Source organism: Taudactylus pleione, unplaced genomic scaffold (assembly GCF_031769625.1).
Source record: "Taudactylus pleione unplaced genomic scaffold, aTauple2 ptg000053l, whole genome shotgun sequence".
NCBI classification, from domain to species: domain Eukaryota; kingdom Metazoa; phylum Chordata; class Amphibia; order Anura; family Myobatrachidae; genus Taudactylus; species Taudactylus pleione.
In genome coordinates, this window is record NW_028284455.1 from 20494425 (window position 1) to 20521301 (window position 26877).

General features: G+C 41.5%; 1 protein-coding gene across 4 annotated transcripts in view; it reads left to right on the top strand.

The window, feature by feature from the left end:
* RARB (retinoic acid receptor beta) overlaps window positions 1–26877 on the top strand; it is a 941440-nt gene that overhangs the window by 733513 nt on the left and 181050 nt on the right. For all 4 annotated transcript variants that reach the window (XM_088462736.1, XM_088462739.1, XM_088462737.1 and 1 more), the window contains one exon: window positions 8872–9020. In XM_088462736.1, the coding sequence (XP_088318862.1) occupies window positions 8872–9020 (149 nt within the window). The remainder of the gene's footprint in view (window positions 1–8871; window positions 9021–26877) is intronic.

Sequence of the window (26877 nt, forward strand, 5' to 3'; positions counted from 1 at the left end):
GGCTACACACTCGGCCGCCTCCCCCCCCCCCTGCTGAGACGTGCTAGATGCACTGAGTCCCCCGCCGTGGCCACCGTAGGAGACTGTGCAGTCCCCTCTTGCTGAGAACTGCTGCACCGAGTAGGTCCCCTGTTGCAGCTGCTGTGCGGGGGACCTACTCGGCTAAGCTGCTACTGCAGCCTGAGATTTGGCCCGCCCCCTGACACACCAGCTGCCAGCTGTAGGACATCCACCGCAGCTGACCCCTATAGTATGGGGACTCTATAGTACTATAGTATGGGGACTGTATAGTACTGTAGTATGGGGACTGTATAGTACTGTAGTATGGGGACTGTATAGTACTGTAGTATGGGGACTGTGGAAATTATCGATGCACATTGTAACCAGGAGATATCTGATATCTCCTGCGTTACATGAATGATGAATAACCCTGACACTTACGTTTTACAAAATTAGGTGAAAATTGTATTTCTCACCTGCTTTTGTGTAAATTAATTAATAGGAGATGCATAGGCCCCTAAACCCCTGTGCTTAGTTTCTGATGTTGTAAAGCGACTTTGAGTACTGATGGAAAAAACGCTATACAAGTAAAAGTGTTATTATTATTTTTACATTTATTAAAGCTTATTAGGATGCAATACATAGTGGTGAAGCAGCAGATTTTTTATGCTTTATATCCATCCTTCCTAGGGCAGACACACACTTATAGGCCTTGCTACAGGTCCACCCAAACCATAACCTATTCTGGGCAGAATTGTCTGCCCTTTAATGACCCATGAATATCTCGACAATTGGAAGTGAAAGGAGTGAATGATATGTTAGTCTCTAAAACACTGGATGATAGAAGCAGTGGTATTTGCTGTGGACTATCGAGTCACCACTGAATTGTGTATAGTGTAATGTTTTACATCTGAAAAGGGATCATTGGTCCTTTAATAAATATAAAGTTGTAATAAGTATAATATGTGTGTTGGTTATAGCAGCAATCCCGTGAAACAACATAAATTATTTTTTTCAGGCTATAACCAGAACATACTTGGGAATTACCACTTTTATTGGCTTGTTTCTTCACACTGGTATCAATGACTTATTATTCTACACAGTTTCCAAAGAGTCATGTGAAACATGTTTACATGGCAAGTGATGTAGTGAGCAGAGAGGCTCTTGAATGCCCGTTTGATCTGAGTTTTCACTGTAGAATCTTCCCCATCTTTTTTCCCCTCTTCATCCCATGACATGGTGAGAGTTTTACTTTCACGCTGGACCCTCAAAGACCCCTCCTGGGGCTGGACGCTTGAAGACCCCTCAAGACCTGAAGCACTGTAAACTTCCTCTAGGGCTGAGGCTCTAGAGACCCCTCTTTGGATTTTGGTTTTTGAGACCCCTCCTGTGGCTTTGACACTCAATATCCTTTCTGGAGCTTTAACACTCTTGTGAGATGAATCTGGCTTCAAAGGCCTTACAGGAATGGCAGGCAGAAGCACCTCCTTGGGACAAGCAGACTTCGGACCCCCACTTGGCGGCGACAGGCTCGGGACTCCCACTTCGGGCGACAGGCTCGGGACTGGCAGAATGCAGACCAGCTTTGGGACCGATGGCATTGCATGGAACTTCAGCTGGTGTACTTACATTTGTAACTTGGGAATGGCACTGCGGCATTCGAGGACCCTTGTGGGTTGGTAAACTTGAAGCCATTCTTTCAGAGAGATATTTGGGACCGTTTATTGACTTACTGAAACCGGAAGATCCTCCTAAGACTGCGGACTCTGGGCACCTTTCTGGAATGGAAAACTTTACACCCCCACCAAGAGCAGCAGGCACCGAAGCTACTGGACAGATAGTACTTAAAGATTGGGGTTGCACTTTGACTCCATTTCTAGGCTTCTGAATGGGACAGGCTAGAATAAAATGTCCTGGACCCCCACAATACAAGCAAAGTTTATTGTACCTACGATGCTGGCATTCAGTTTCTGAGAGACTAGGGTGAGGAAAACTCTGAAACCTGCCTTATGTCTGTGTAGGAGAGGTACACCGAACAAACATAGGCCCTCATTCAGAGCCGTACGCTCTGAGCAGAGCGCACGCTCTGAATGAGGGCCGCCCTCCATAATTATGGAGCGTCCTCCTGGACACTCGTATAGCTGTGGGTCACCACCCACAGCCTATACGAGCGTGCAGTTTGATGGCCGCGATGGTCGTGACCATTGCGACCATCGCCACTGCGAGCCGGAGCCTGCGGTTGAGGTTTTCAACCGCAAGGCCCGGAGTGATTTCGGCTCTATCAGAGCCAAAATCACTCCCACTGACATCACTAGTGATGTCAGTGGGCCGGCTTCTGACGGTAGGCGTTCCCTTGGGAACGCCCCCGTCAGGGAGGCACGCCCCGGCACGCCCACCAAAGGGGGCGTGCTGTCGATCAACATCGACAGCATGCCCCCTTTGATCAGATACAACGAGCGAAGGAAAGTCCTTCGCTCGTCGCGTCGTGCGCATGCTCAGTGCAGACCATCGACCCACTTGCGAGCGGACAGCCGCTCGCGAGTGGGTCTGAATCAGGCCCATAGTTCCTGTGTCACAAGAAAACTCCTTTCCTGGAGCCACTTTATTAGGGTTCACCAGTCTCCTCTGAAATTCAGGTAATATAAATAATATACCAGATAACAAAGTTTGCAAGTGGTCCAGCTTTTCTTAGAAAATCTCTAGACGAACAGAATCTAAAGAAAATGATGTCTCAGAATCTAAGGAGTTAACAGGCTGTGAGAAAACCCTTTCAGGCAGACTGCAATTATCTTCCTTGCTATTGCATTTAATAGGCCAGTTCATACTGTCACGATTCAAGTGGAGTTTCCCCTGTGTGATCATAGTTGCAGGAAACAATACTTTGATTAAGGTGAATTAGTAAGAATTATTGTCATACAGTGTGGTGCAATATGTAAGCAGGCAGATAAGCAAACAGGTAACAATGTTCACAGGCATTTCTGAGTAGCTGATATGCAATGATAATACAGTCCAGGATAATGCAGGGTATAAAAACAGAACTTAGGATGAGGGGATATGGATACACAAAGTCCTGATTGACTAATAAATTGTTGACTGAAATGTCCAGAATATACTGTAAAGTGCAGGTACACTAGGAACTTGATAAACCAGAAAGCACAGGTAAGAACAGATGATTGGAGGCACTGATCTAGAATGCTGCAGAGCAGTGCAGAGAATCTGGAAGGCACTAGTAGCTCTAAAGAATATGCCTCTTCAAACACACTGGAAAGCAATAGCAACACAGTCCAGGATAGTAATTGCAGTCTGTTAAGCAGGTAAAATAAGGTCCCATTAGGCAGTAACTTAATATACACTAGAATAAATAAACAGCAAACTTGTCACTGCTTTATTTATATATAGCACCTAGGATCTAACTTTTATCTCTTTTGAATCATTGCTATCAGTCAATAGAGGAGATTGTATTATATATTATGGTCATTTAACTTACATTGGCAGAATACATGTGCTACAGTGAAATTCCACAGGGAGCACAGCTTATTACTGCAATTACTGCCCCAAGCAGCTTTCCCTGGAGTGGGGACACCTATGGGAACCTCCCTTCTCAGCTATGCTCCTACTTCGCAAATATACATTGCACCTATATTAATGTGAGTACTACTAACCATGTCATGTTATGTCTACCACCATTATTATTATTCCAGGTCTCCTAATATTTTTTAAAAATCCACAACTTATTTATAGAGCAAACTAACTAAGATAAAACTAACAGGTGGCCATCATACTATGTAGCGCCCCATGAATTCCGGAACTCTGGATGGTGCCCTGTGTCCATTTTGGTGCCCGGAGCTCATGCTCTACTGGCACCACCCTCGCTACTCCCCTGGGGCCTGTATAACTGATAAATGAAATATTGGAGATGTGGTGTGGTCAGAAGAAGCAGGTAGCAACAACTGGGCAAGTCCTGGAAAGCAGGAAGGCTGAGCTCTGGTGAAGCAGATTAATGTCCCAGACAACTTACATGAGAAGCAAGGTGATATTAGGTTGCAAGGACCAGGATCTGGAGACAGCAGGAAACACAAAGATACTAGCAGGAAGTATGATCCGGAGTGCAGACACTGAGGCAGTCTTGACTTGATGAACTGGCACCAGGAACTTGTGTGGCTGCTCTAAATAGGAAGTTCAGGTGCAGCTCACAGCTGCTGTATCAACTAATTACCCAGTTAATACTCAGACCAGAGTGCTGAAGCACCAAGGAAGAGAGCGACACCACAGGCAGGGAAGAGAAACTGCACGGGTCATGACACATAATTGCCAACTCTCCCTGATTGTCAGGGAGACTCCCTAAAATAGCAGCAATCTCCCTGACTCCCTGAAGAGTCTAGTAATCTCCCTGATTGCACCTTACCCCTATTATGAAGCTGTTATATAAAAAAATGGGATCATTAGTATCATTACCCTGCATTGGTTAACTTGCACAATGATTCCTATGGCTACCTGCATTTTCTGAAAAGTATCAGTGTGTTTTCATCAACAAGTAGATCTTACTAACTGCTTTGGGGCTCGTTTACATGTGGATGTAAGTCAGGCTTATGACACACCTCTGAGATGTAGCAGTACAGTCTACCGCTGCGCTCATAGGTGCTGCTTTCACAATCTCCATGAGATGTTTTTTCAAAAGTAGGAAGTATGACGCACTGCATGCACATAATGTGATATATATATATATATATATATATAAAACTTCAGTTTATTTTACTGCTGTCTAATATGTTGTAAAGTTAATAAAAAATCACAATAAAACATTACCTTCAAACATAGTTTACAGTTTAGCCATACCTAAGAATCACCTGATTTACACCTTCACAGATGCCACTTTTAAAGGTATAAAAAACACAAATGGCCTTTGCAAATTAATGCAGTAATGGTGGTGGGACCCTCCCACATTATTTGGTTTCTGCCAATTTGATTGCCAGCACACAGCTTTCAAAATGAACACAGTATGCTGAACCATCAGCAAAAGTGAATCTGGAAGTGCAACATTGCTAGGGAACTGAGTATTTCTTAGCAGTGACGTTCTATGGCTTATTGCAGTGATAAAAATGCTTACCATCGCATATTAGTAAACAGATACCACTGTTACAAATGTGACGAGACCCTCTGGTGTTTTTACCAGCATTCTGTCTGCTAGTAATAAACCCACATGTAATTGCATTTGACCGACCTTTTATTAGTGTTTTGAAATGCAAACAAAATGCCTGTGTCATCCTTGTATAAAGTACACATACAGTATTTAGTATCTTCATACCTAAAACAAGAACTTGTGATTTAACTTTTAAGTTAATATCTGGCGTTGCTAGTTATAGGAAACAAAGTATGGGATTATTAATGGACTTTGGCCCTCATTCAGAGCCGTACGCTCTGAGCAGAGCGCACGCTCTGAATGAGGGCCGGGCTCCATTTTCATGGAGCGTCCTTTGTGATGGCCGCGATGGTCGAGACCATCGCGACCATCGAAATTGCGAGCCGGAGCCTGCGGTTGAGGTTTTCAACCGCAAGCTCCGGAGTGATTTTGGCTCTATCAGAGCCAAAATCACTCCCACTGACATCACTAGTGATGTCAGTGGGCCGGCTTCTGACGGGAGGCGTTCCCGTGGGAACGCCCCCGTCAGGGAGGCACGCCCACCAAAGGGGGCGTGCTGTCAATCAACATTGACAGCACGCCCCCTTTGATCGGACACAACGAGCGAAGGACTTTCCTTCGCTCGTCGCGTCTGGCGCATGCGCACGACGGAGCTCCCTCCGTCGTGCGCATGCTCAGTGCATAACATCGACCCACTTGCGAGCGGACAGCCGCTCGCGAGTGGGTCTGAATCAGGCCCTTTATTAGTTATTTTTCTCCCAATCAATAAGAAGATTTTTATGCTAATTAAAACAAAGCATTTGGAGCCTGATTTTAACAAAATGCTTAAAATTCACTAGCATTGACTAAGAATATTAATAATAAAACAAAAAAATTATACCCATTTGATTTCAAGTATTATAAATTAATTTTGGTCATGAAGTGTTAAAAGTGTATGCTGTTTTGCTGGTTAATTTTACCCCATAAAGACCTTGTATCCAAACTGAGATGTCTGCGCTGCAAAGAATTGTGCAGCTCCTATTGAATGTCACGTTGCAGTGTTCCCCCGGGTCACATTAGGAAGCTGTTCTTTTGGTCTTGATGTGAGAAGGAATATGTTGAAAATAGTGCACATGGCCGATAGAAATTCTAATTTGAAACCAAAATAGTTTATTTATTTCTATATAACACTGCGTAAAAATTGCTCTGTATGTTCCCCTTGAGGGGTGATGAATGGTTTATACCCAAGGGAATACTGATTCTCATAAAATAAGGTTGTTAAGTGTGATGATGATAATTATCATTATTATACTGGAATGTGTTTTTTGTTGATGTTTTAATAACAGCCACTTACGGTGTTTGAATTATCTATTAGTGGGGAAAAAATAAGGATATGATATCCCATTCCTGTGTCATTCCGCATCAAGTCAACAGAATGCCTGAAAAAAATTCTACCTTACATTCTCTATTTTCAATTAATATCATATATCATATATGAAAGAACATAAAAAGAGATTTAAAATGAGACCTTGCCCAACTCTCTAGCTCAATTACTGTACGTGAGCTGCAAAAGCAATTAAAAAAAAAATGTTAATAGCTAATTTTTGTGTTAAAAAAAATATAACTTCAAAACCAGTGTACATACAGTATCAGCCTAAGATTTTGAATTTATCTTCACACCCAAGGCATCAAAATATACCAAATTTCATTACACTATGAAACGGTCAGTTTGAAACCTGTGTTGATTTGGTGTGGTATGGGGTCAATATATATGTATTACAGTTTCATAAAAAGTGTACATCTGGCCTCAGTGTTCATTTAGTACAATAAAGTTAGTCAGCATTCATAAGAGGCACATTGTATAACAATTGCAGCACGGATATATTCTAATTATCAACAAAATTATAGCCGCATAACCCAGGAAGCGGGCAGCGGGTCTGTGAAATGCAAACAGGTTTATGATATTTCTACATTCCAAAATGAAGGGTGTGTTCTTTATTGTACTAAGTGGAGATCAAGATCAGCTGTACACTTTTATGTACTTTCAATAAAGTTATATTGACTCCATACCACTGGACTGATTTGATTTATACTGTACCAGGTAAAACCTGTGCCAATGAGAAATCTGTTGTTCTTGATATACAACGAGAGGTTTCTGGATTAATCTCTCTCTCTCTTAACAGCAGCAAACATTACCAAAACAAAAGAACTAAGTTCCTATAGTGAAGGGATCCCTTTCCCCCATATGTGTTCCATATAGTAATGTGAATGTGAGCAGCCCGGTAGGCACTTCTGGTGAGGGGTTACCAACTTACTATTAGCCAGTATGTTGCTTACCGACCTGGGTATGCTGGGAAACATGGGTGAAGAGAGCTGGGACATTATTTCAATGCCTATACAGGACTAAATCATCCCTGAAATTATATATCAGACTCTAATCTTTTTTATAAATCCCCCCACAGTCAGAAAAGTGGTGATTAATGAATCCCAAACATGTTATTGTGATACATGTTCTATGTCCAACCCTACCATATTGATGTCTTTGTAATACAGAGGAAATTAGCTATAGTGTGTGAGCATCATGACCTCTTTAGCGTGTGGTCTACCCACCAGTGCCATGTATACCATGCATATTCTTTAGGTATAAATGAGTCATATTGCTACCTCTGTTGACCATATTTATTACATATATGCCTCTCCTGAGTTTCTACTGAGTGGTGGTGGTGGTTAGTCAAAGTCACAATAAGGGGTACATTTGCTATCCTTCAGATTTTCAAAGTCGCCAATGATCAGCGGCTTTGATTGATGGATTTCAAACAGCTATAGTAATTAATGCTAAACTAGCCTGATTTAGCATTACTATTGTCTTTCGAAATCTGTCCGTCAAAGCCACCGATCATTGTTGAATATGAAAATTTGACATAGGTAATCTACCCCTAAGTGTGATTGCACCATTATACTTATAGAGAGAGGCATTCACTTTGTTCTATTTAATGTATAGGTGACTAGTTGATTACTTTCTTGTGTCAACCGTTCTATGTTCTTTGCACCAATATGAATGAGATATTTGTGTGAGTGAAGTCTACAATACAGGGTTGTGAGCAAACTACCTTGATCTCGGGATTATGTGGATTTCCACTAATCTTTATTTAACTATTTCAAAGTATTTGCAGCACTTATGTATCACATTCATCTGTTACCCGCTGTTCTTGCGCTAGAGACAATATTGATAGCAAGTTGCATAAAGCAAAGTGCATGGAGTAAATAAGCAGTTTATACAGCAGAAAGACAGCTTTCTTTCCAGGCTGCACATCATAGAAACACTTTCTTTTCACTGGTATCTTCCTGATTGCTTACTGCAAGTCTGGAATCCAGAGCTGTCCAGACAAGAATTATTAAAGCAAAGTTGAACTTGAGCTCCATTGAACCATTGTCCAAGCACCTGGATGGACAAGTCGCAGCATCTCTCCATTCACTCCATTCCATTGACTACGGTTCAGTGTAAACTGTGTACTTGCAACAATCTCCAGCCATTTATTCCTGATGTAACAATTGAAAACATTAGTGCTCCAGGATTTAGAACCCCACAGTTCTAATTTATTAATTGTAAACTAGTGTTTATAAATTACATTGAAGCTAATTAGCCTTTTCCATCATTGACTGTGAAAATATTATAACGCCTGTGTAAGTTACTTGTTTTATACACATTTTACTAAGGAGATTGTTCTCTCTTCTTTTTTTTATTTTTATAGCCATCGAAACACAAAGTACCAGTTCCGAGGAGCTGGTGCCGAGTCCTCCATCCCCTCCCCCTCCTCCTCGAGTTTACAAACCCTGTTTTGTGTGTCAGGACAAGTCATCTGGATATCATTATGGAGTCAGTGCATGCGAGGGGTGCAAGGTAAGAGTACATGTTATCTGTTTATATGGAGGTTTGATGAAGCCTGCAATGAAGAAAACAGGCTATTAAAGGACACAGTTAACATAGGCAAGACATGTTACATACAACAGCTGTACCCATTTTTATGCCGCCTTCTTTTCTTTTTCTTTTTTTACTATTTTATTTTTACTATTTAAAAGGGTAATTTACTAAGCACAGAATATATGCATTCAAAATGCATTTAATTTCATGCAATGGAGTTATTGCACCTCCAAACGCATGCAAAGTAACATTGGGCCCCATCTGTTACTCCTGGCTAGTGAGTACCAGCTAAATAAAACAGAATAGTGTCCCCGTATGTTCAGAAATCAAAATTAGTGCATCTAATGTTTACCAAAATATAGTTCCTCCTCACAGGTTTTAACTAATAGTACTGTATGTATAATATTAACTGATACTGCCCCCGTAGATTAATATCTTTGACCAGTAGTATTATTTTGAGTCTTATTGCCCCTTTGAGCTCCTGACTTGAAATAGACAGCCAGCTAATCCAAAGTGGTCTCTGTCTCTGAGATGCGAGAACTATACAGGGGTACTATTATTAAATAACAACCATACAGGGCATTATTGTTATTAAATAACACACATGCATGGGCACTATATTTTATAGAGAACATATGGGGGCATCATGCTTATTGTATTTCCTTGGTACCAGAAGGCACCCGATGCTACCTAGAAGAGTGGGACTGATGTAATGTAGCACAGTGTGCTATTGTAGGTGATGGAGTGCTTCTTGTTTACATTACTAATGGCGGTTTTCCCTAAATGCCATGAAATTTAAGGGTTTGGAAACCACTGCCAGTATGCCGGGAAAAACAGCTGCATGTATCCTCAGTTCTTCTCTCAGCCTTAGCCGTGTGATTGAGGAACTTTCCTTCTCTATTTTAAAGTGGCAAACAGAATTACCCCTGGGGCCTCTGGTTACGTGGGGGAGAGGGGGCACATTATTCAACTTTTGACTTTGGAGCTTTAAATATATAAAAAGGACAATTATTTGCTGATCTTTGTTTTGGTTCCCATTTGAGTGAATGAAAGCAATGCAGCTGGATCCACCAGGTCTATATTTCTACTGGAAGTGTTCCCAGCCAAGTTACATTTGGCTCCATTAGTGCTGCCACGAGCCTGTTTCTTACAAGTTTACGGATAGCCTGTCTCATTTTCAAATCACTGCTATAAACTTTCAAATCTTTATAGTTATACATTCCTTTTTTAAAGTTATATAATTCCCTGAAAAACTGAAAACAAATAATGGGAATGGACATGGATTAACAAGAAAAAGCATCAGAATTATAATAAAATTGATGCATTAAAGGGCAAATGCTTCATGATCAAACAAATATGTTATGGTATGCATTACTGTATTTCACGTATGGAGTAGGAGGCCACCTACGGGTCCCTCTCAGACCATGTAATTTCTTAAGACTGAACATACAGAACATACAAATATAAAGACAAAAAAGGGCATAAATCATAAGCAATGAATTGGATCTAAATGAATCACAAGACGGCTAGTATCAGGTGTGAATCGCTAGCTGAAAAAGACCTTGGGTAGGTAATAATGTTACTCTTGTATCAATAACAGACAGAGGTTCCACAGCACTATGTATCTGGTGAAATAGCACTGATATGCAACAATGTCACTGTATAGTCTTGAGAAAGTCTCGGTGGTATACGGGACGAAACGCGTTGATATCATCCAGGCAGACGAGGTTTCCACATTACCAGCACAATTGTGCACCGCTATCCTCCTGGCGAGTCCGATGACCCACTGACCGCCCGTCATCCAAGGTTCCCTGCTTCACATTGCACGGCAGCCCGCTCATCTCCAGTCGCGGCTTGTCACAGCCAGGAACAAGCAGAACTGAGACGGACAAATAACGTGGACACGCTTTAAAAAGGTCTTTTCAATTTATCACTGACTATGATATCTTAATCATCTATTATCAAGTGCGGACACTATTTCCACACTGGGACGCCAGTAGTGGAAAAACATAATCAGCAGCAGAGTTTTGTTGCATAGACAATCTGTCTGTGGGACTTTGATTTATCTATACAGTGACATTGTTGCATATGATTTATGCCCTTTTTTGTCTTTGTATGTGTATGTTCAGTCTTAAACTGATGTGCTATATCTATTAAATAATTATATTTATACTCTTTCCAAGCCTCCTGTTTACTAATTGAAAGCAAACCGCTTTTATACAACATAAGTACTTTATTCAATCACAGTGCTTAGCGCAGTATTACTTTTTTCCACTTGATGCATTCCTAGAGACTTGGGACCTCATTCAGAGTCGGTCGAAGCGGCCGCACGGTCGTACGCCACCGATGTTCGCTATACTGCGCATGTGTAAAGTTCGCAATGCGCGTGCGCAAACTAGCCGCTACTATCAGAAATTTCTATCTCCTTGAACACAGCCAGGTCGGTAGTTTGAGTGACAGATTGAGGCGTTTGTGGGTGGTAACAGGGGAAGGTGCTTGAAAACGGGGGAGTGGAGATCCGAACGCAGGCGTGCCTAATTATGCGAACGGCGTTTTATGGGAGTGCATACGGTTTATGGGAGTGCATAATTAACAAAGTAGCGTCATGGCACATGTGACATGGGAGGTTTTTACACTGACATGATCGTGGAGCTTAAGAGAGGGTATGGTCAACCTTAAGCTACGACCAGTTCCGATGGTTCCCGATGGTCTCGATTAATCCTTATATGCCCGGAGATGACGTGCAATGCGTACGAGAAGGGGGCGCATTTTTTTGAATTCCGGACGCTTCCTCCCCTTGGTCGGCCAGCTACCGATCAGAACTTAGGGACGTAACTTGCGAGGGAATCATTTGAATATCCGGCCCCTTTTCCCGTACGACCGTGCGGCCGCTTCGACCGACTCTGAATGAGGTCCTTGGTCTCCAGGGTTCTAACCAAACCCTAAATACTTGCAGCAAGCACTGTTTTTTTATTATAGCCCATTCAAGCTGCGGGTTGTTTGCAGTGGTTTCACTGCTGAGTTTTTTTCTTGCCTTCATGTCATTTCTTAAGACTTATAGTTGCCACAACTCATAACCTTTGATCTTTGTCTTCTAATTCGTCACAGTGCTGGTGTCGTTCTTCTTTATGCGGAAGTGTAGTTTGTGGATGTTCTATATTTCTGAACGTACGTTTTTATACAGGACCAAGAGAGAATATGATGCGGAGTTACTGATCATATTTGGGGTTATTTATGAGTAAGGTCATCTGCTTGCTGTTTCTCCATGCTTTGCAAACCCTTGTGGTGCTTTTTCAGTGGTATGAAGGACAGGAAATTCATCATGAAGTCATGCCTGGCAGCCAAATGTAAAGCAATGTTTTTATTATTATAAACTTCATAATTATGTCTGTTCGAAGCAAACACAGCATAGTTGTGCTAAATAACCTAATGGCTGGATTGGGCCACCAGGAGCACGAGACAGTTCCCGCTGGGATGGTACATGGACATTCCATGCACTGCCCTCACTGGCTTGTACAAGCCCCCTGTCCGGGTGTATTATTACGTGATGCGATTGAAGCTCAATAAATATAATAATATTTGTGAGCACCTTGTTAATCAGTTACATTATCCTTAATTTTAAATCACACATTTACTCAGCAGTCATACCCAAGCCTTCCCTGTGCATTGGGCCTCTGTGATCTTTCCAGCGGGTCCGTGAACCTCCATCGGGGGCCCTGCCTCTTTTGTCAGTGCCGGGCCCCACGATTTCTGATGGTAGCCCTGATAGTCACTGCTATTTTTCAGCAGGAACAAGCAGGAATTCAGTTCCGGAATCTCTCATTAGCTACTTTATGACGTAATGTCCTGGGCCAAAATGTATTTTCCATAAGTAAAGTTTTATTTTAAAGGCCCTTTTGTGAGTATTTTTTTCTAAATACTATATATATGTATATATAATATATATGTATATATAATGTATAAATAAGTGTTTTTGTGTAGCTCCACCTCCCCGTAAAAATAGCCCTGTATATAGTAAATTCTGCAGTGGTGCATTCATAATAATGTACCAGATTGATAACAGCAGTGCACTGTAGTGAATACACCATAGTGCTGGGAATGCAGTATAATGTTACATGTGTATAATATTTAAACATGATTGTGGTCCTGTCTATATATACCACATCAATGTGCTGTACATAGGTACGGGACTCCATTACTGACCGGCCAGTGGCTACAACTCAGTAAGAACTGCATTAGGTCTAGTAAAGGCGAAAGGTAAAAAAGTCCACAGCCAACAAGAGGAGGGGACAGGGTTGTGTTGAGGCCACCCACTTTTAACGGCAGCAGGATAAATCTTCTGTAGTTTCTATAGAAGCAAACCAAGCTTCCATGTTCATCAGTGGTCCTGCTCCACCAAATAACTGACCCTCTCATAGGGTAGTAATGTATAATTCAAATGTACAACCTGAAACTCTATAGGAGTAGGGTAGTCTTCAAGCAGTGGGGCCATCTGGGATTTCCCCTGTGCTCCTGTGGGCCAGTCTGACCCTGCCTTCAGCCACGCACTGCATAGACAGGGCCGGATTGAGGGCCTCATGGGCCTGGAGCTGAAAATGACCAAGGGCCTATTATGAGAAGCAGAGTAGGTGTGATCAGTGCTGTGTGGGTGTGGGCGTGTACACCCCTATACTCTTAGCTCTAATGTCTCCCTAAATATGTAAGAGAAAGAAATGCTTCATTTTGTGAGGCAAATAGAGATACAATTTTACTACTTATGATTTATGGCTGACCGAGTGGAGAGCAGATGGCCAGTCAACATCATGTTGTCATGACAATGGGTCTATTTTTATGTGGAGGCCTGGAGCTGTAGCTCCATCCGCCCCATTGTTAATCTGGCCCTGTGCATAGATCTGCTCAGCTGCAGTGGTTTATACTTATAAAACATATAAGTAGCTTCATATAGTTAGAATTGGCAGACTTCTTACACGGGAGCTAATAGATCCATGTATAAGGTGTCTGAATCCCTGTTATGACATTATTGAGAAATATGTGTGTTAGGTGCGCATATTCTTCTTGCCTGCAAGTCCCGCCTCCCATACAGCAGCAGAACAATGGACACTGCAGCCAGCATGCCGATCATTCTAACAGCAAACTATTTACTCCACGTGTGAGATCATCATCAGTCTGTGGGTTTTCCTCTGAGCCCAGGCTAGCACTAGTACAGTACAGGCTGTGCTGCCCCGAAGGCTGCCCGGTGGTGGCTAGTCACATGCACAGAGATGTAGTAAAGTATGGGTGTGTTATGGGAGTTTATGTCACTAAAAGTGGTTGCTTACAGAGATGCTGAGTCACTCACATTAGAGTCCATATTCAGCCGGATAATCTGCACCTAGTACAGGGCTGGTGCAAGTTTCGATGGTGGCGTCTAAAGATGTAGCGAGTCAGGCCATAGGAGCACCCATTGTACTGAAAACAAATTTCTCTGCGCGCTGTATCAGCACAGACGGTGTAATGGTTAGCATTATTGCCTCATAGCACTAAGGTCATGGGTTCGATTCCCACCACGGCCCTACCTGTGCAGAGTTTGTATATTCTTCCTGTGCTTGCGTGGGTTCCCTCCAGGTACTCCGGTTTCCTCCCACACTCCAAAAATATACTGGTAGGTTAATTGGCTCCCAACACAAATGAACCTTAGTGTGTATGTGTGTGCGCATTTGATAGGGAATATAGATTGTAAGCTCCACTGGGGCAGAGACTAATGTGAATGGCCAAATATTGTCTGTAAAGTGCTGGGGAATATGCGTGCACTATATAAATAACTGGTAATAATAATAATACATTTTGCCTGTTCTCTGCTGCAGAAATTGTATTATGAGATAAAGGGGTAGATGTATGAAGCTCTGGGAAGTTATAAAGTGGAGAGTCATAAACAACCAGCCATTCAGCTCCTAACTGTCATTATTCAATCACAGCTTGTAACATGACAGTTAAGGTGCCCACAGACATAGTGATGTGCTCACGGTCAGCCGATGTGTACGATTTCCCTTAAAACTCTCCTCGGCAGCTCTGCACACGATTTGGTGTCCAATCTTCATACGATCTCTCCTGCATCCAGACTTTTTACAGTGCATCTCGTCCTAGATTGTCAGATCTGCTCTACAGCACGGCAGATCTGACGATGCGATGTGCGACCAGCGGGGACGCGCATCGCATCGTGATCATGAGTGGGGACTCATGATTTACTCACGATTTGGCCATATTTTACATGATCTGTCGTTCCAATGTGCCGGAATCAGCCAGATCGGGTAAAATATCGCTATGTGTGTGGGCAGCTTTAGGAGCTCATTGGTTGGTCGTTTATCACTCTGCACTTTATCACTTCCCAGAGCTTCATACATCTGCCCCAAAGATTGTTAGGCAGTATTTATAAAAAATATATATATAATCAAAAAGATAGTGGCATACATAATTGCGCAATGAACAGGATAATAGCAGCCAATTAAATACTTGTAACATACCTGCCTACTCCTCGGAAGGGTAGGCATTTCTCCCACATTTCAGCCCACTTCCTAGTGAAGTGGGCAGAATGGGGAGCATTTCCGCGGCGATCACGGGTCTCCGTGCAGGAGGCGGGGCTTAATTATGAGATTCTTCATCCGCTCCTATTTAAATTCGAGCCAATTGTGGCAATTTACAGCGAGGGGACGGGGCTTAATGGCACAAATTGTCAGGCCCCATCCCCCTTCTGCTTCTCTTACCCGGGCTTTTCCCGGGAAGAGAGAAAAAAAAGGAGGCAAGTATGAAGCAACACCTACTTACTAAGATGAATGTAAGTAAAACAAAATGTATTTAATACTAGGCGCTTTCTCCTGAATATGATCTCTCAATAACACTTAGGGAATATAAACTCTGGTATGAATATTCTTACAGTACTTTTATTTCACACCAAAAACATATCATACAAATGCATCCTTATGTATTCAAATATTTAAACCAATCACAGACCATACACTGGATAACATTTAGGCATAAATCCATAGGGTCCGCTCTGAGGAAATCTCACCCTTGCTGATGATTGCGGTGGGCTAGCACAAGAAGCAAGTATGATCCCGGGCACACAGCACGGCACCACCGCAATGAGATTTAAAGGGAGCCCAATTCAGGATTCAGCTTGTGTTGAATATCCAGTTCAATATCCCAGGTCCAGGCATATAGTCCACACATATACCCTACATGGGGGAACCCATATGTGCCATCAGATTACAGGAAAGCAAAAATGTACAGTTTCAATGTTGAAAAAGTTCTTGCTTCTGACAAAGGAGTCTCTTGCCCCCCTTCACAGACACTGCACCCTCCACATACCCCGCACCCCCACAGACCATGCCTCCATAGGGCTGCTTCCAGAAATTTCTCTGACTGGTTCCCCCAATCCACCGATGTATCCTAATAAGGATCATGAAAGTAATTAATGATGAGTAGAAATAATAGAAAAAAAATTCACTTTAATGAAGGTCAAACAAATCTACTGGATGTGGAGGGTTTTGACCTGACTTTTTCACCTTTGTGTCATTCTACACAGGGACACCACGGGCTAACAGGCATGTCATACTAACTGGGCAAGGGACAACTTCATACTCCTAAGGGCATGAACTTTACAGTGTGTTGGGCTAAAAATCAGGCATTCATTGCTAATCACTGTGGGCTGTTTGCACTGTGCCGCATCTGTTGGCTCTAATAATAATACAGGTTGAGTCTCCCATATCCAAATATTCTGAAATACGGAATTATTTTGGCATGACTGAGAAAATGAAACCTTTGATTTTTGATGGTTCAATGTACACAAACTTTGTCTAAGGCACAAATTATTAAAGATATTGTATAAAATTACCTTCAGGCTGTGTGTATAAAGTGTATATGAAACATAAATGAATTTCATTTCTGTACACAAACTTTGCTTGAGACATAAAATGATTGAAAATATTGTATAAAATGACCTGCAGGCTGTGTGTATAAGGTGTATATAACTCAGAAATGCATTATGTGCGTATATTTGGGTCCCATTCCCAGGATATTTCATTATAATATGCAAATATTCCAAAATACGGAATATTCCGTTATCCAAAATACCTCTGGTCCCAAGCATTTTGGATATGGGAGACTCAACCTGTAATAATAATGTATATGAAAGCATGCATACACTTGCTGGCAGATAATGCTGTGGTTTGAAGTTCAACAACAGTTGAAGTGCTGCAGGTTACCTCCATGTTATACCCACTTAGTGGGCTTAGTTTTGTAGCCATACATCTAATGTACCAATCCCCGTTGCCTTTCCGATTGGAGAATCAACAAAATACTACATGTTAAAAATACCCGCCTCAAAAATTCTGATAATTTTTGGGTTGGAATCGGTGAATTGAGATTGCCCAACATTTTGGATATTTCTGATCACCCTACCCAGGCATTGGCAGCACAGGCAATGGCCCTGATAGATGCCTAATGTATGGCCAGCATTATTCCTGCACATTTATTTGTCAGTTTGTAAGCGGTTACTGTTCATTTTTAATGAACACCATAGTGGTCTGTGCTTCTCAGGTAAATGTTGTAGCCCCAGCAGCTTCACACAAAAGAGGTTTCCCATCCTCACAAACAGTAAGAAAAGAATAGGTTTGAAGCGCTTTAGGGTACTGAGGTATGAGGGCTGTAGGTGTGTCAGAAATTAACCACTACTAGTGTAAATACTCATATTCTCATCGTTCTCTCGGGTAGACCATACACCAGCGTTTCATGTGTGCCTGCAATGGTTGTGTCCAATTGTCTGATTAGGACCAAATGCTGCTTAATGTAATTGTACTGTATTCCACATCAAACATGAAAGAAGGCAGGGTGGGTAGACAGGGATGTAGTCTGGAAGCCAACGGTCTAAATGCCGACCGCCGGCTTCCAGACTTTCTTATCCCGGCGTGGTACTAATGACAGGAGTCGAAAACTCGATGCCTGTCATTAACCATACGCCGGAAGACCGACGCCTGGAATACCGAACGAAGTTAAGCTGGGCACGGACAGCCGCGCATAGGTTTAGGGCTCCCGGGGGGCTTAGGGGCAGGCACCCCCCCACCGGGAGGGTTAGGTTTAGGCTGCGGGGACGGGGGGACTAAGGTTAGGCACTCGGGGGTGAGGTTATGGTTAGGCACCCCTAAGGGAGGGTTAGGGGGGGGGAATTAGGTTAGCGATACTTACATTAAGGACGATCGGGATCTTCACCCTTGTCGGGCTGCCGCTGTCAGGATTTGAACCGCCGGCAATACCTACTACACCCGGTAGACACAGTCTATATTTTCTGAAATCTGTAGGTAGGGTGTTCTTTAAAGAAAATGCCCGACCAGTTGTGACATCAGGCATGACACATAGGGCTGATGATTGGTAAGTGTATATGCACTTACCAATCATCGGATAGGACGCCAGATCGTCTGGATGGCCGATCCGTCGTCCTAATGTGTACCCAGCTTAACAGTGCTTATTAACCGCTCTTTTTGTCTTTTCTGAAGTACACTGGTTGCTGTCTCACAAGCAATTGGTAAGAATAGATGGAGAGATGGTGAGCATATGTACAAAAACGGAGACCACACACAGAGATATACATTTATCAGCTAATATAATCTCCTACTTCTAGTGAACACTCTGCCAACAGTTGCATGCAGATCCACCTGGATGCTACTATCAACTTTCTTTAAAGAACACCCTACCCACCCTGACTTTTCTGTCATATTTGCGGTAGTGTTATAAAATTGCATTAAGCAGCATTGGGCACTAATAGGACAATTGGATGTGACACTGATGTATCATTTTGAACAAAATTTATTTCATTTATTTTTTCATAAATTTATTAAAGGTTTACAGCTCTTGAAAGCATACAAATATATCTTATTCTCCTAAGTAATTAAATACAATGTACATAATGCACAACATAAATCTGAATAACACATGCTTCCATGCGTTGTGATAACACATTAATGATACAAATCCAATCCACATTCTTCTGTGCTGGTGTTCTGTAGTTGTCTGTACTTGTAGACATCATACATTACACAAGGCTCTGTCTGGCCGTCTCCGGGCCGCATGGATTTTCCTTGTACTAAAAGAACATGTTCACAAAATGAGCAACTTCCATTAATGCAGAGCAGTTGTTGTAAGGCTGCACAGTGTTTCTTTCTGACACTTTGTGCCTTGTGTTGCAAGATCTGCAAAAGGGGGACCAAGAGCCGTCTAATGCTGCCCACACAAAGGAGACTTTGTTTAGGGTGAAGAGAAGCTGGTGTTTTGGCTAATGCTGCTGTCTGGTAGAGCCTTGTTTCTTGTTCTGAGTATTGAAAAGGCGACATTCCTTAGCTGGCAGTGCTCAGTCCTCTGCGTTCTGTCGCCTTCTACAACTTATTGATTTATTCCAAGACAAAAATCTTATTTTTATAGGAAAACATTCATGAAATATTGAGATTTTACTTGTTAAAATGGGAAAAGTATTATAGAGCAGGGGTAGACAACCTGTGGAATTCTGATTGCTGTGGAACTACACATCCCAGAATACCCTGTCACATTTTTGCTGTTAGGACATACTAAAACTGTGGCAGGGCATGCTGGGATTTGTAGCTCCATTGCAGCTGGAGTGCCACAAGTTGTCCACCCCTGCATGTGTATCAGAAAATCATTAATAATTTACCACATTTGCGCACAGGGTAAAGGCACCAATTGCCCATAGAGCATTATTAGTGTTCCCTCAAATGAAGCTTAGACAAGACAGGTTTAAGGAGCTTCTGTCTACATGCCTTGGTCTAATAGGAACACAAAGCATCCCCTTATTTCAAAGATGTGATTATACTATATATTTTTAAAATGATGTTGTTATTGAAGCAAGATATGATTGCATATATAATATACATACTGTCTGTGCAGATCCAAAGTAAGAATCAAATAACTGATGATCAATACACAAAAATATCAAGAAATTAACATATCCGAATAATCCAAATAATGTTAACAATACGGCAAACATAGAAGTAATATATGACACCCATCTTCTGGGAAATAAACGTCACAGAAGGCCAGGGAGATCACAGCACTATTGGCAGATCCCCTTCCAACATTCTCAGCGCATACCAGGAAGTCAAATGTAAACTCTGGTGAATTCTACTCTGAGTGGAGGAAGATAATGCACCGTATATAATACTCCCAAACCTCCAAAAAATAGGGCAACTTGCCTCTTCTTGTCAAATAAAGTCTCCAGACAATCCATCCTAAAAATATAATGTCATTTCTCCTGCTATAGAGAAAATACAGGAGGGCTGGGTTGTATCTAATGCTGGAGAATTTTTTTTTTTTTTTTTAGCTGCGGAGCTCAAAGATAATAAGAGTTTCCTGCCGCCCTTAATGACACGCTGGGACCCAGGAGAGAATCCAAAAATAGCTTACTCCTAGCGTAAAGGGGACATAGTTACTAAAAGTCCTTTCCACCTCTTGTTTGACTTTGAGCCAGAATCCCCTTATGATTGGACAGGCCCATTGGAGTCAAACAGTTCAGCTCTGTCCTGGTGACATTTGGGACTTTGATGTGATGAGGACAATCCCGTACAAAATAGCCTATGGGGGGAAAGATAGGTTCTATGAATGATGTTGTAAAATAACTCTTGATACATGCTAGAAGGCAATAATTTACAAGAGGTGTTCAGATACCGTAAAAGATTGTCAAGAGAGAGAGCAGGAAAATGGACCAGACACTGTTCTAGTCCTTTTTGTGAGACAGTATGATCAACAGGATCTGCTTAAGAAATATAATAAAATGAAATAGCTTTATTAAGCAAAGGTCTACTCTGCAATAGCTTATAAAAAGAATTGTTCCACCCAGGGCCCCAAAAGTTTCCAATCACAGCAGATATATAGTGCTGCGATTGCAAGAACGCCACCGGGTAGGCTCTAAGCACTAAAAATGTATCCACCTCCTCTGAGAAGAGTAAAGGTCTTTTGCCCTCTACATGAACCAGAATATCAAGAGAGTTTATTCCTTCACCCTCCATATAGTGAAGGGGTAGGCAGCCATACCGTCTTGGAATTCAGAGCCTAGGGGGAAGCGAAGGGAGTGATGTGCATCGCGGACAATAGCAGTGTCTTATAATATGCCAAACTCTGTGTGTGGACCGAAGTAGAGGGTAGTCACGGTGTTCAGAAGGGACATCTCAAAAAGCCATATGAAGAAAACCAGTGAAAGAAGAAAAGACAGTTTGAACAATTTATAAAACAACAGTTATTTATGATAATGACATGTATGTGTGTATATATATATATATATATCTTGTTCCAGTGCCCTCCTTGGGTTACAAAACAGGTTCCACCATTATTCAACTAAATATGTAGGCGCACTCAAAGGACTTTCAAAATAATTCGCAAACAGGCAATCTAGTATTCCAACATTTCATTGTCTTTAACTAGAGATTTTCCTGTCTGTGTATTATTTTGAGTCTTGTCAGTGCTGCCTATACTGGATGGACGAAGTAAGATACGAAACGCGTTAGAGATGTGGCCTGGGTGATCCATTCTCTTCCATCAACTGTATTCGGCTCTGACCCCAGTGGACAGTGTACCGTCGGACGCTGCATCTGTTCGTTTAACGGTAACGTGCATGGTGGTCTGGTGTTCTCCTTGAAGCGGGTGGCAAGCTGCTGTTATTGAATTATGTAGTAACCAGCCCACACCTGTTATATATTTGGTACGAGTACATCTGTTACCAAGTTCTATCCTTTGTATGTTTTTTAAGAAATTACCGGTAAACATTTATACACTACGGAGTGCCCCTTGTCTGATCTTCTATTTTAATATATATATATATATATATATATTTAAACTTTCAATTTAAAAAAAAAAAACCCAAATGGCCAAAAAAGAATTATTTTTTTTTAATTAAAATTTCAAGAAAGTGTACCAAAATCAAATGTGATGGGTTTTTTTTTGCTTTTAAGCACCAAAAATACTTTGTGGTTCTTGTTTCGCCAATAATCAAGCTTTCCAAAATAGCAAAAAACAGAATTCTGTGGGGCTTATTCAATTAGGTGTGGGATTTTTGTCACAAAAAAAATCATGTGGGCCTTGCAAACAATTATGAATTATCACTGGTATGCACCATACTTGCTATCTCTAACTGCATTGTGGCTCATTTACATTTGGATGTAAGTCAGTGTTATGACATACCTCTCAGATGTAGCAGTACATGCCCACTTTACCGCCGCGCTTATAGGTGTTACTTTCACAATCTCCCTGAAATGTTTTTTCAAAAGTAGACAAGTATGTTATGCACATTCCCGATACCCATTTAATTGAAAAAAAAAATCTATTGCAAAGTTTTTAGCAGCCAAAATCTCTCGGGGGGGAAATCAAATGATGCAGTCACAGAACGTCCGGGCACTTACCGATGTGTTCCTGGTCTGCTAGATTTCCGATCGCATACTGTAGTCCAAAGTAGGAGTTGTATTTGTAAATATATATATATATATATAGAGAGAGAGAGGTGGGGGGGGGCAAGTATTGCACACTCTTCAGGTACTAATGAATGCCCCGTCATGAAGGTGCAGCTATGTACCGAAACAGGCTGTGGTAGAAATGCCACTGAGTACGTGTTGATCACATGTAGACAGATCATACTTGCCAACTCTCCCTGATTCCTACTATTTCAGGGAGTCTCCCTGACTCTCTGAAGAGTCTAGCAATCTCCCTGATTGCACTTACCCCTATTATGACGCTACTATAAATATATATAAAAAAAAGATATATATATACATTGAAATTGGATCATTAGTATTATTTCCCTGCATTGGTTATAAGGCACAATGATCCCTATGGTTACATGCATTTTCTGAAAAGTATTAGTGTGATTTCATTAACAAGGAGTACTTACTAACTGCATTGGGGCTCATTTACATTTGGATGTGAAGGCCCCCACACATCAGCAATTGATTGCAGCAATCGTGCAATCTGCAATCAGTTGTGTATAAAAATCTTTCCCTTTTTCAATCGATTGCAGAATTGCCACAATCGATTGAAAAAGGGCAATATTTTTTTACACAATCGATTGCAAATTGCACGATTTCTGCAATCAATTGCTGATGTATGGGGGCCTTAAGTAAATTTTATGACACGCCCCTCAGATGTAACAGTACACGCCCACTGTACACTGTGCAAATAGGTGTTGCTTTCACAGTCTCCCTGAAATGCTTTTTCAAAGTAGGCAAGTCTGGGATGGATGGATGGATGGATAGATAGATAGATAGATAGATAGATAGATAGATAGATAGATAGATAGATAGATAGATAGATAGATAGATTAATTAGATTAGATTAGATTTTGTTTGTAGAAAAGTGCCTGTAACAATACAAGTGTGTCTCTAGTATTCTACAGTACAGTGTGCCAGGTGTGTTCATAAAACAATGCAAATCAATAACATTTGCTGTACTTTCTTTTCTATGGTATAAATAACACTGGGAGGCTTTGTTACATGGCTGATACTCAGGTAGGTGAGAGGAGTGCTCTGTAAGGACTTTCATAGAGTCTGAGCTGTGGCTGGGAATTATGCTCTGGTTAGTGCTCTAAGTTGCTTTTAAATCTAGGTATAAACTTTTGTAGTTGCATCTTTGGACATGTGTAATAATAAGGAGATGTAGGGATTAAGAATGATAATTAAGGCCTGAATTGTTTTCTGTTTCTGTTTGTCCTCTGATATTTTAGGACCATCTTTGTCAAACAGCAACTATACAAGTCTCTTATAACAAGGGGCATTTTGTCTTCCCTGGAAATTTTGGGCTAAGTTTCTCCTGTCCATTCACCATTGCTAAGGAGACCTCTTTTAGGAAAATGGCTATCTCCACGGCACGACATTTGCTTAACGTCACCCTTCTAAACATAGGCCATCATAGGAGTCATTTCAATGTAAAGTGGTGTCTGCGTGTTGCTCGCGCATTGGTACCAAGCTGGTGAGTCACCTTTTCGGCTTCTTGGAGAAGCTTATACTGGATGTTTTATTTGTTTATCTGGCTGCTACCTTCCCTGCTCTTTTCATTTGATATTCTCTAAAGTAATAATGTTTTCAGTGCTTTATCTCAGAATGTCTTGAACACATTTTGTATCACTCACCCGCTGTTGCACTGCTGCCTAAAAATAGAATCCCAACTGTCTGTAATAAAGTCTTTTCCTGACCCAATTACTTACTGGGCTAAGTCCTGGCATAAAAATTGAACCATAGTATAATGCTAGTGAAAAGAGTGAGGCTTTTATGAACAGACCTACTTTGTTGTTTTATGAAATACCGAAACTATATGTGTTACTTATATAGTATATTCCTGGTGTGTTCATAATGAGAACCATGGATGTTCAGTCTTTGGTACACACTGTCTGGTTTGTAGAGAGTGATATGCCAGCATACTGTCCAAAAGATGCATTCGCCCTTGTGAAAATTATCAAAAAAGCCAGGTGCAGAGTTTCTATCATTCTGTCAGTGTCAGCCAAATCCAGACACAAGGGACGAGTCATCTCTCAGAGGAAATGCAGAGAAACTGGTCTTTATTGCAGATTGTCAAATGAAGTTCACTTGGAAGTACATGGAGGACATTATAAGTACATTTCATCGGATTGATGATTCCTCACTTGTAAATGACTATGCCAAAGTACTATAACATCATTTTCTATTATGTATTTAGATTACTTGTTGCTGTTTTCTCATTTCCTCATTCAGGCCATGGTTGGCTTGTATAGTACTAAGGCAATTCTTCTTCATAATATAATATTATATTATTAGTGCACATATCTAATTGTTTTGTCATTTGTTTTATTCTATTAACGATAATCATGTTAATGTTTGAACAACAAAAGCAAAGATAAAAATAATACATTATCAACCCATTCAATGTAAAGATGAGTAGGACTCATCCTAAGCATTGCTAGTTGCTGTTGCTCATACTTGGGAGAGGACAGGGCTTAATGATACAATCATGTCAGACCTACAATGATTCCATCAAGCCCCGCCCCTTTCAGGATAAACATTGAAGGACTTTTTAGGGGGAGTCTCCTCTTTCAAACATGAAATCTCTAAGAAGTTATTATCTGGTAATCAGAGATGTGCACAGCCCCCGTGTTTTGATTTTGTTCTAAATCAACCACCCTCAAGTGTTTTAGTTTTGGATATCTGTAAAAATGTATAGAAACAGCTAAATCCATGTAACTTGGACCTGTTTTTGTTACTATAGTATTATTAACATCAATAACATTAATTTCCAGTAATTGTCAGGAAATTTTGACCTCACAGCACCTGAAATCACAAGGGGGGTACTTAAATGCAATCCAAAATATGTGAGACTCCGTTTTTAGAGATGAGTTCTGAACTTCGTAAAAAGACCCAAGTTGGGACTCGGTTTTACTCGGAACCCCGAAGTGATCCGAGCCAGGACTCTGTTGGACTCAGAACCCCAAAGTTCGGATGTGGTTGGTTTTTAGCAAAACCGAACCGCTCATCTCTAGTAATAATGTGTGATCACCAGAGAACACCCCTGCACTGCAGAAATCATTATTTAGTATAGGTACGTGTGAACATCTCTCCCATTCTGGCTTCAATAACCTCAGGGACACCCTTTTTTGAAAGAGTGTAAATATAATGTGGCCCCATAGTGTTTTTTGTCTGGGGATCACAAGGGGATGTAGTCTGCAACCCAACGGTCTAAATGCCGACCGCCGGCTTCCAGACTGCTTTATCCCGACTAGGGACGAATGACAGGCGTCTAAATCTAGACGCCTGTCATTTCCCCAACGTCTGGAGACCGGCACCCGGCATCCCGATCGGGCTGATGCCGGGCGCCGCCGCGAACAGCAGCGGGGGGGGGGGGGTTAGGTTTAGGGTAGGGCTCCTGGGGGGGGACTTAGGGTTAGGCACCCCCCCGGCGGTAATAGATATTCACACCCATCTCAAGTGATCCCCAGACAAAAAAATCCATTCAATGAACTTAAAATCATATATGTGGAGAAATTAAAAGCAGGCTATAATTACATTGTCATAACTGCAACACTAGATAATAAATAATGAGCAATGCTGGTAAAACATATCTATGTATAAAAATGCATAGTCCCACAAATCATCACCACTCAAATAACATCAAATATTCAGTTTTCATAATATATTAACTCATGTATACTTAATAATTTCCAGAATTTCTCAAACTAAAGTTATTTGAGATGAAAGTTAGATTATTGTGAAGGTCTATCTTTCTATATACATTAGAACGCCATAACCCATATCTCCAATTACATACCTCCCATTTCCCTTGCTTAAGGGGACTTAGAGGAACTTTAGCCCACCTCAGTGCTGTGCTCATTTGCTTAGCTGGTAAAACACTAGGTCACTCCAACTACCCTTCCCTGAAAACACCAGAGCAAATCAGCAATTGCTTATGATCCAAGGGTGTGTTCAGGAAGGGTAGCTAAGGACGGGACCAGCACCAGAAACACCATTGAGGATGAGGCAGTTCCTTAATATGATGTGATCACACCACATTTTTGGGTGCCAATCATCTCTTTGCGGTGGCACAGAGAGAGTAACGTCAGGTAATGGCAAGTCTGCTTAAGTTGTAAAGTTATACTCAAGCAATTCACATATAATATGGATGGATGTGAATTTGGGGTGGAAGGTATAATTTATCTATAGGAGCATGTCTATCTATCCTACAGTCTATGCTGAAACCAATCACAGCTTGTGACTTTTGCTTTTTCCAAGCAGGGCTAGTGCATGGGGTGAGGTCACAATCTAATTCACTTTAACAAACCACTGGTTGG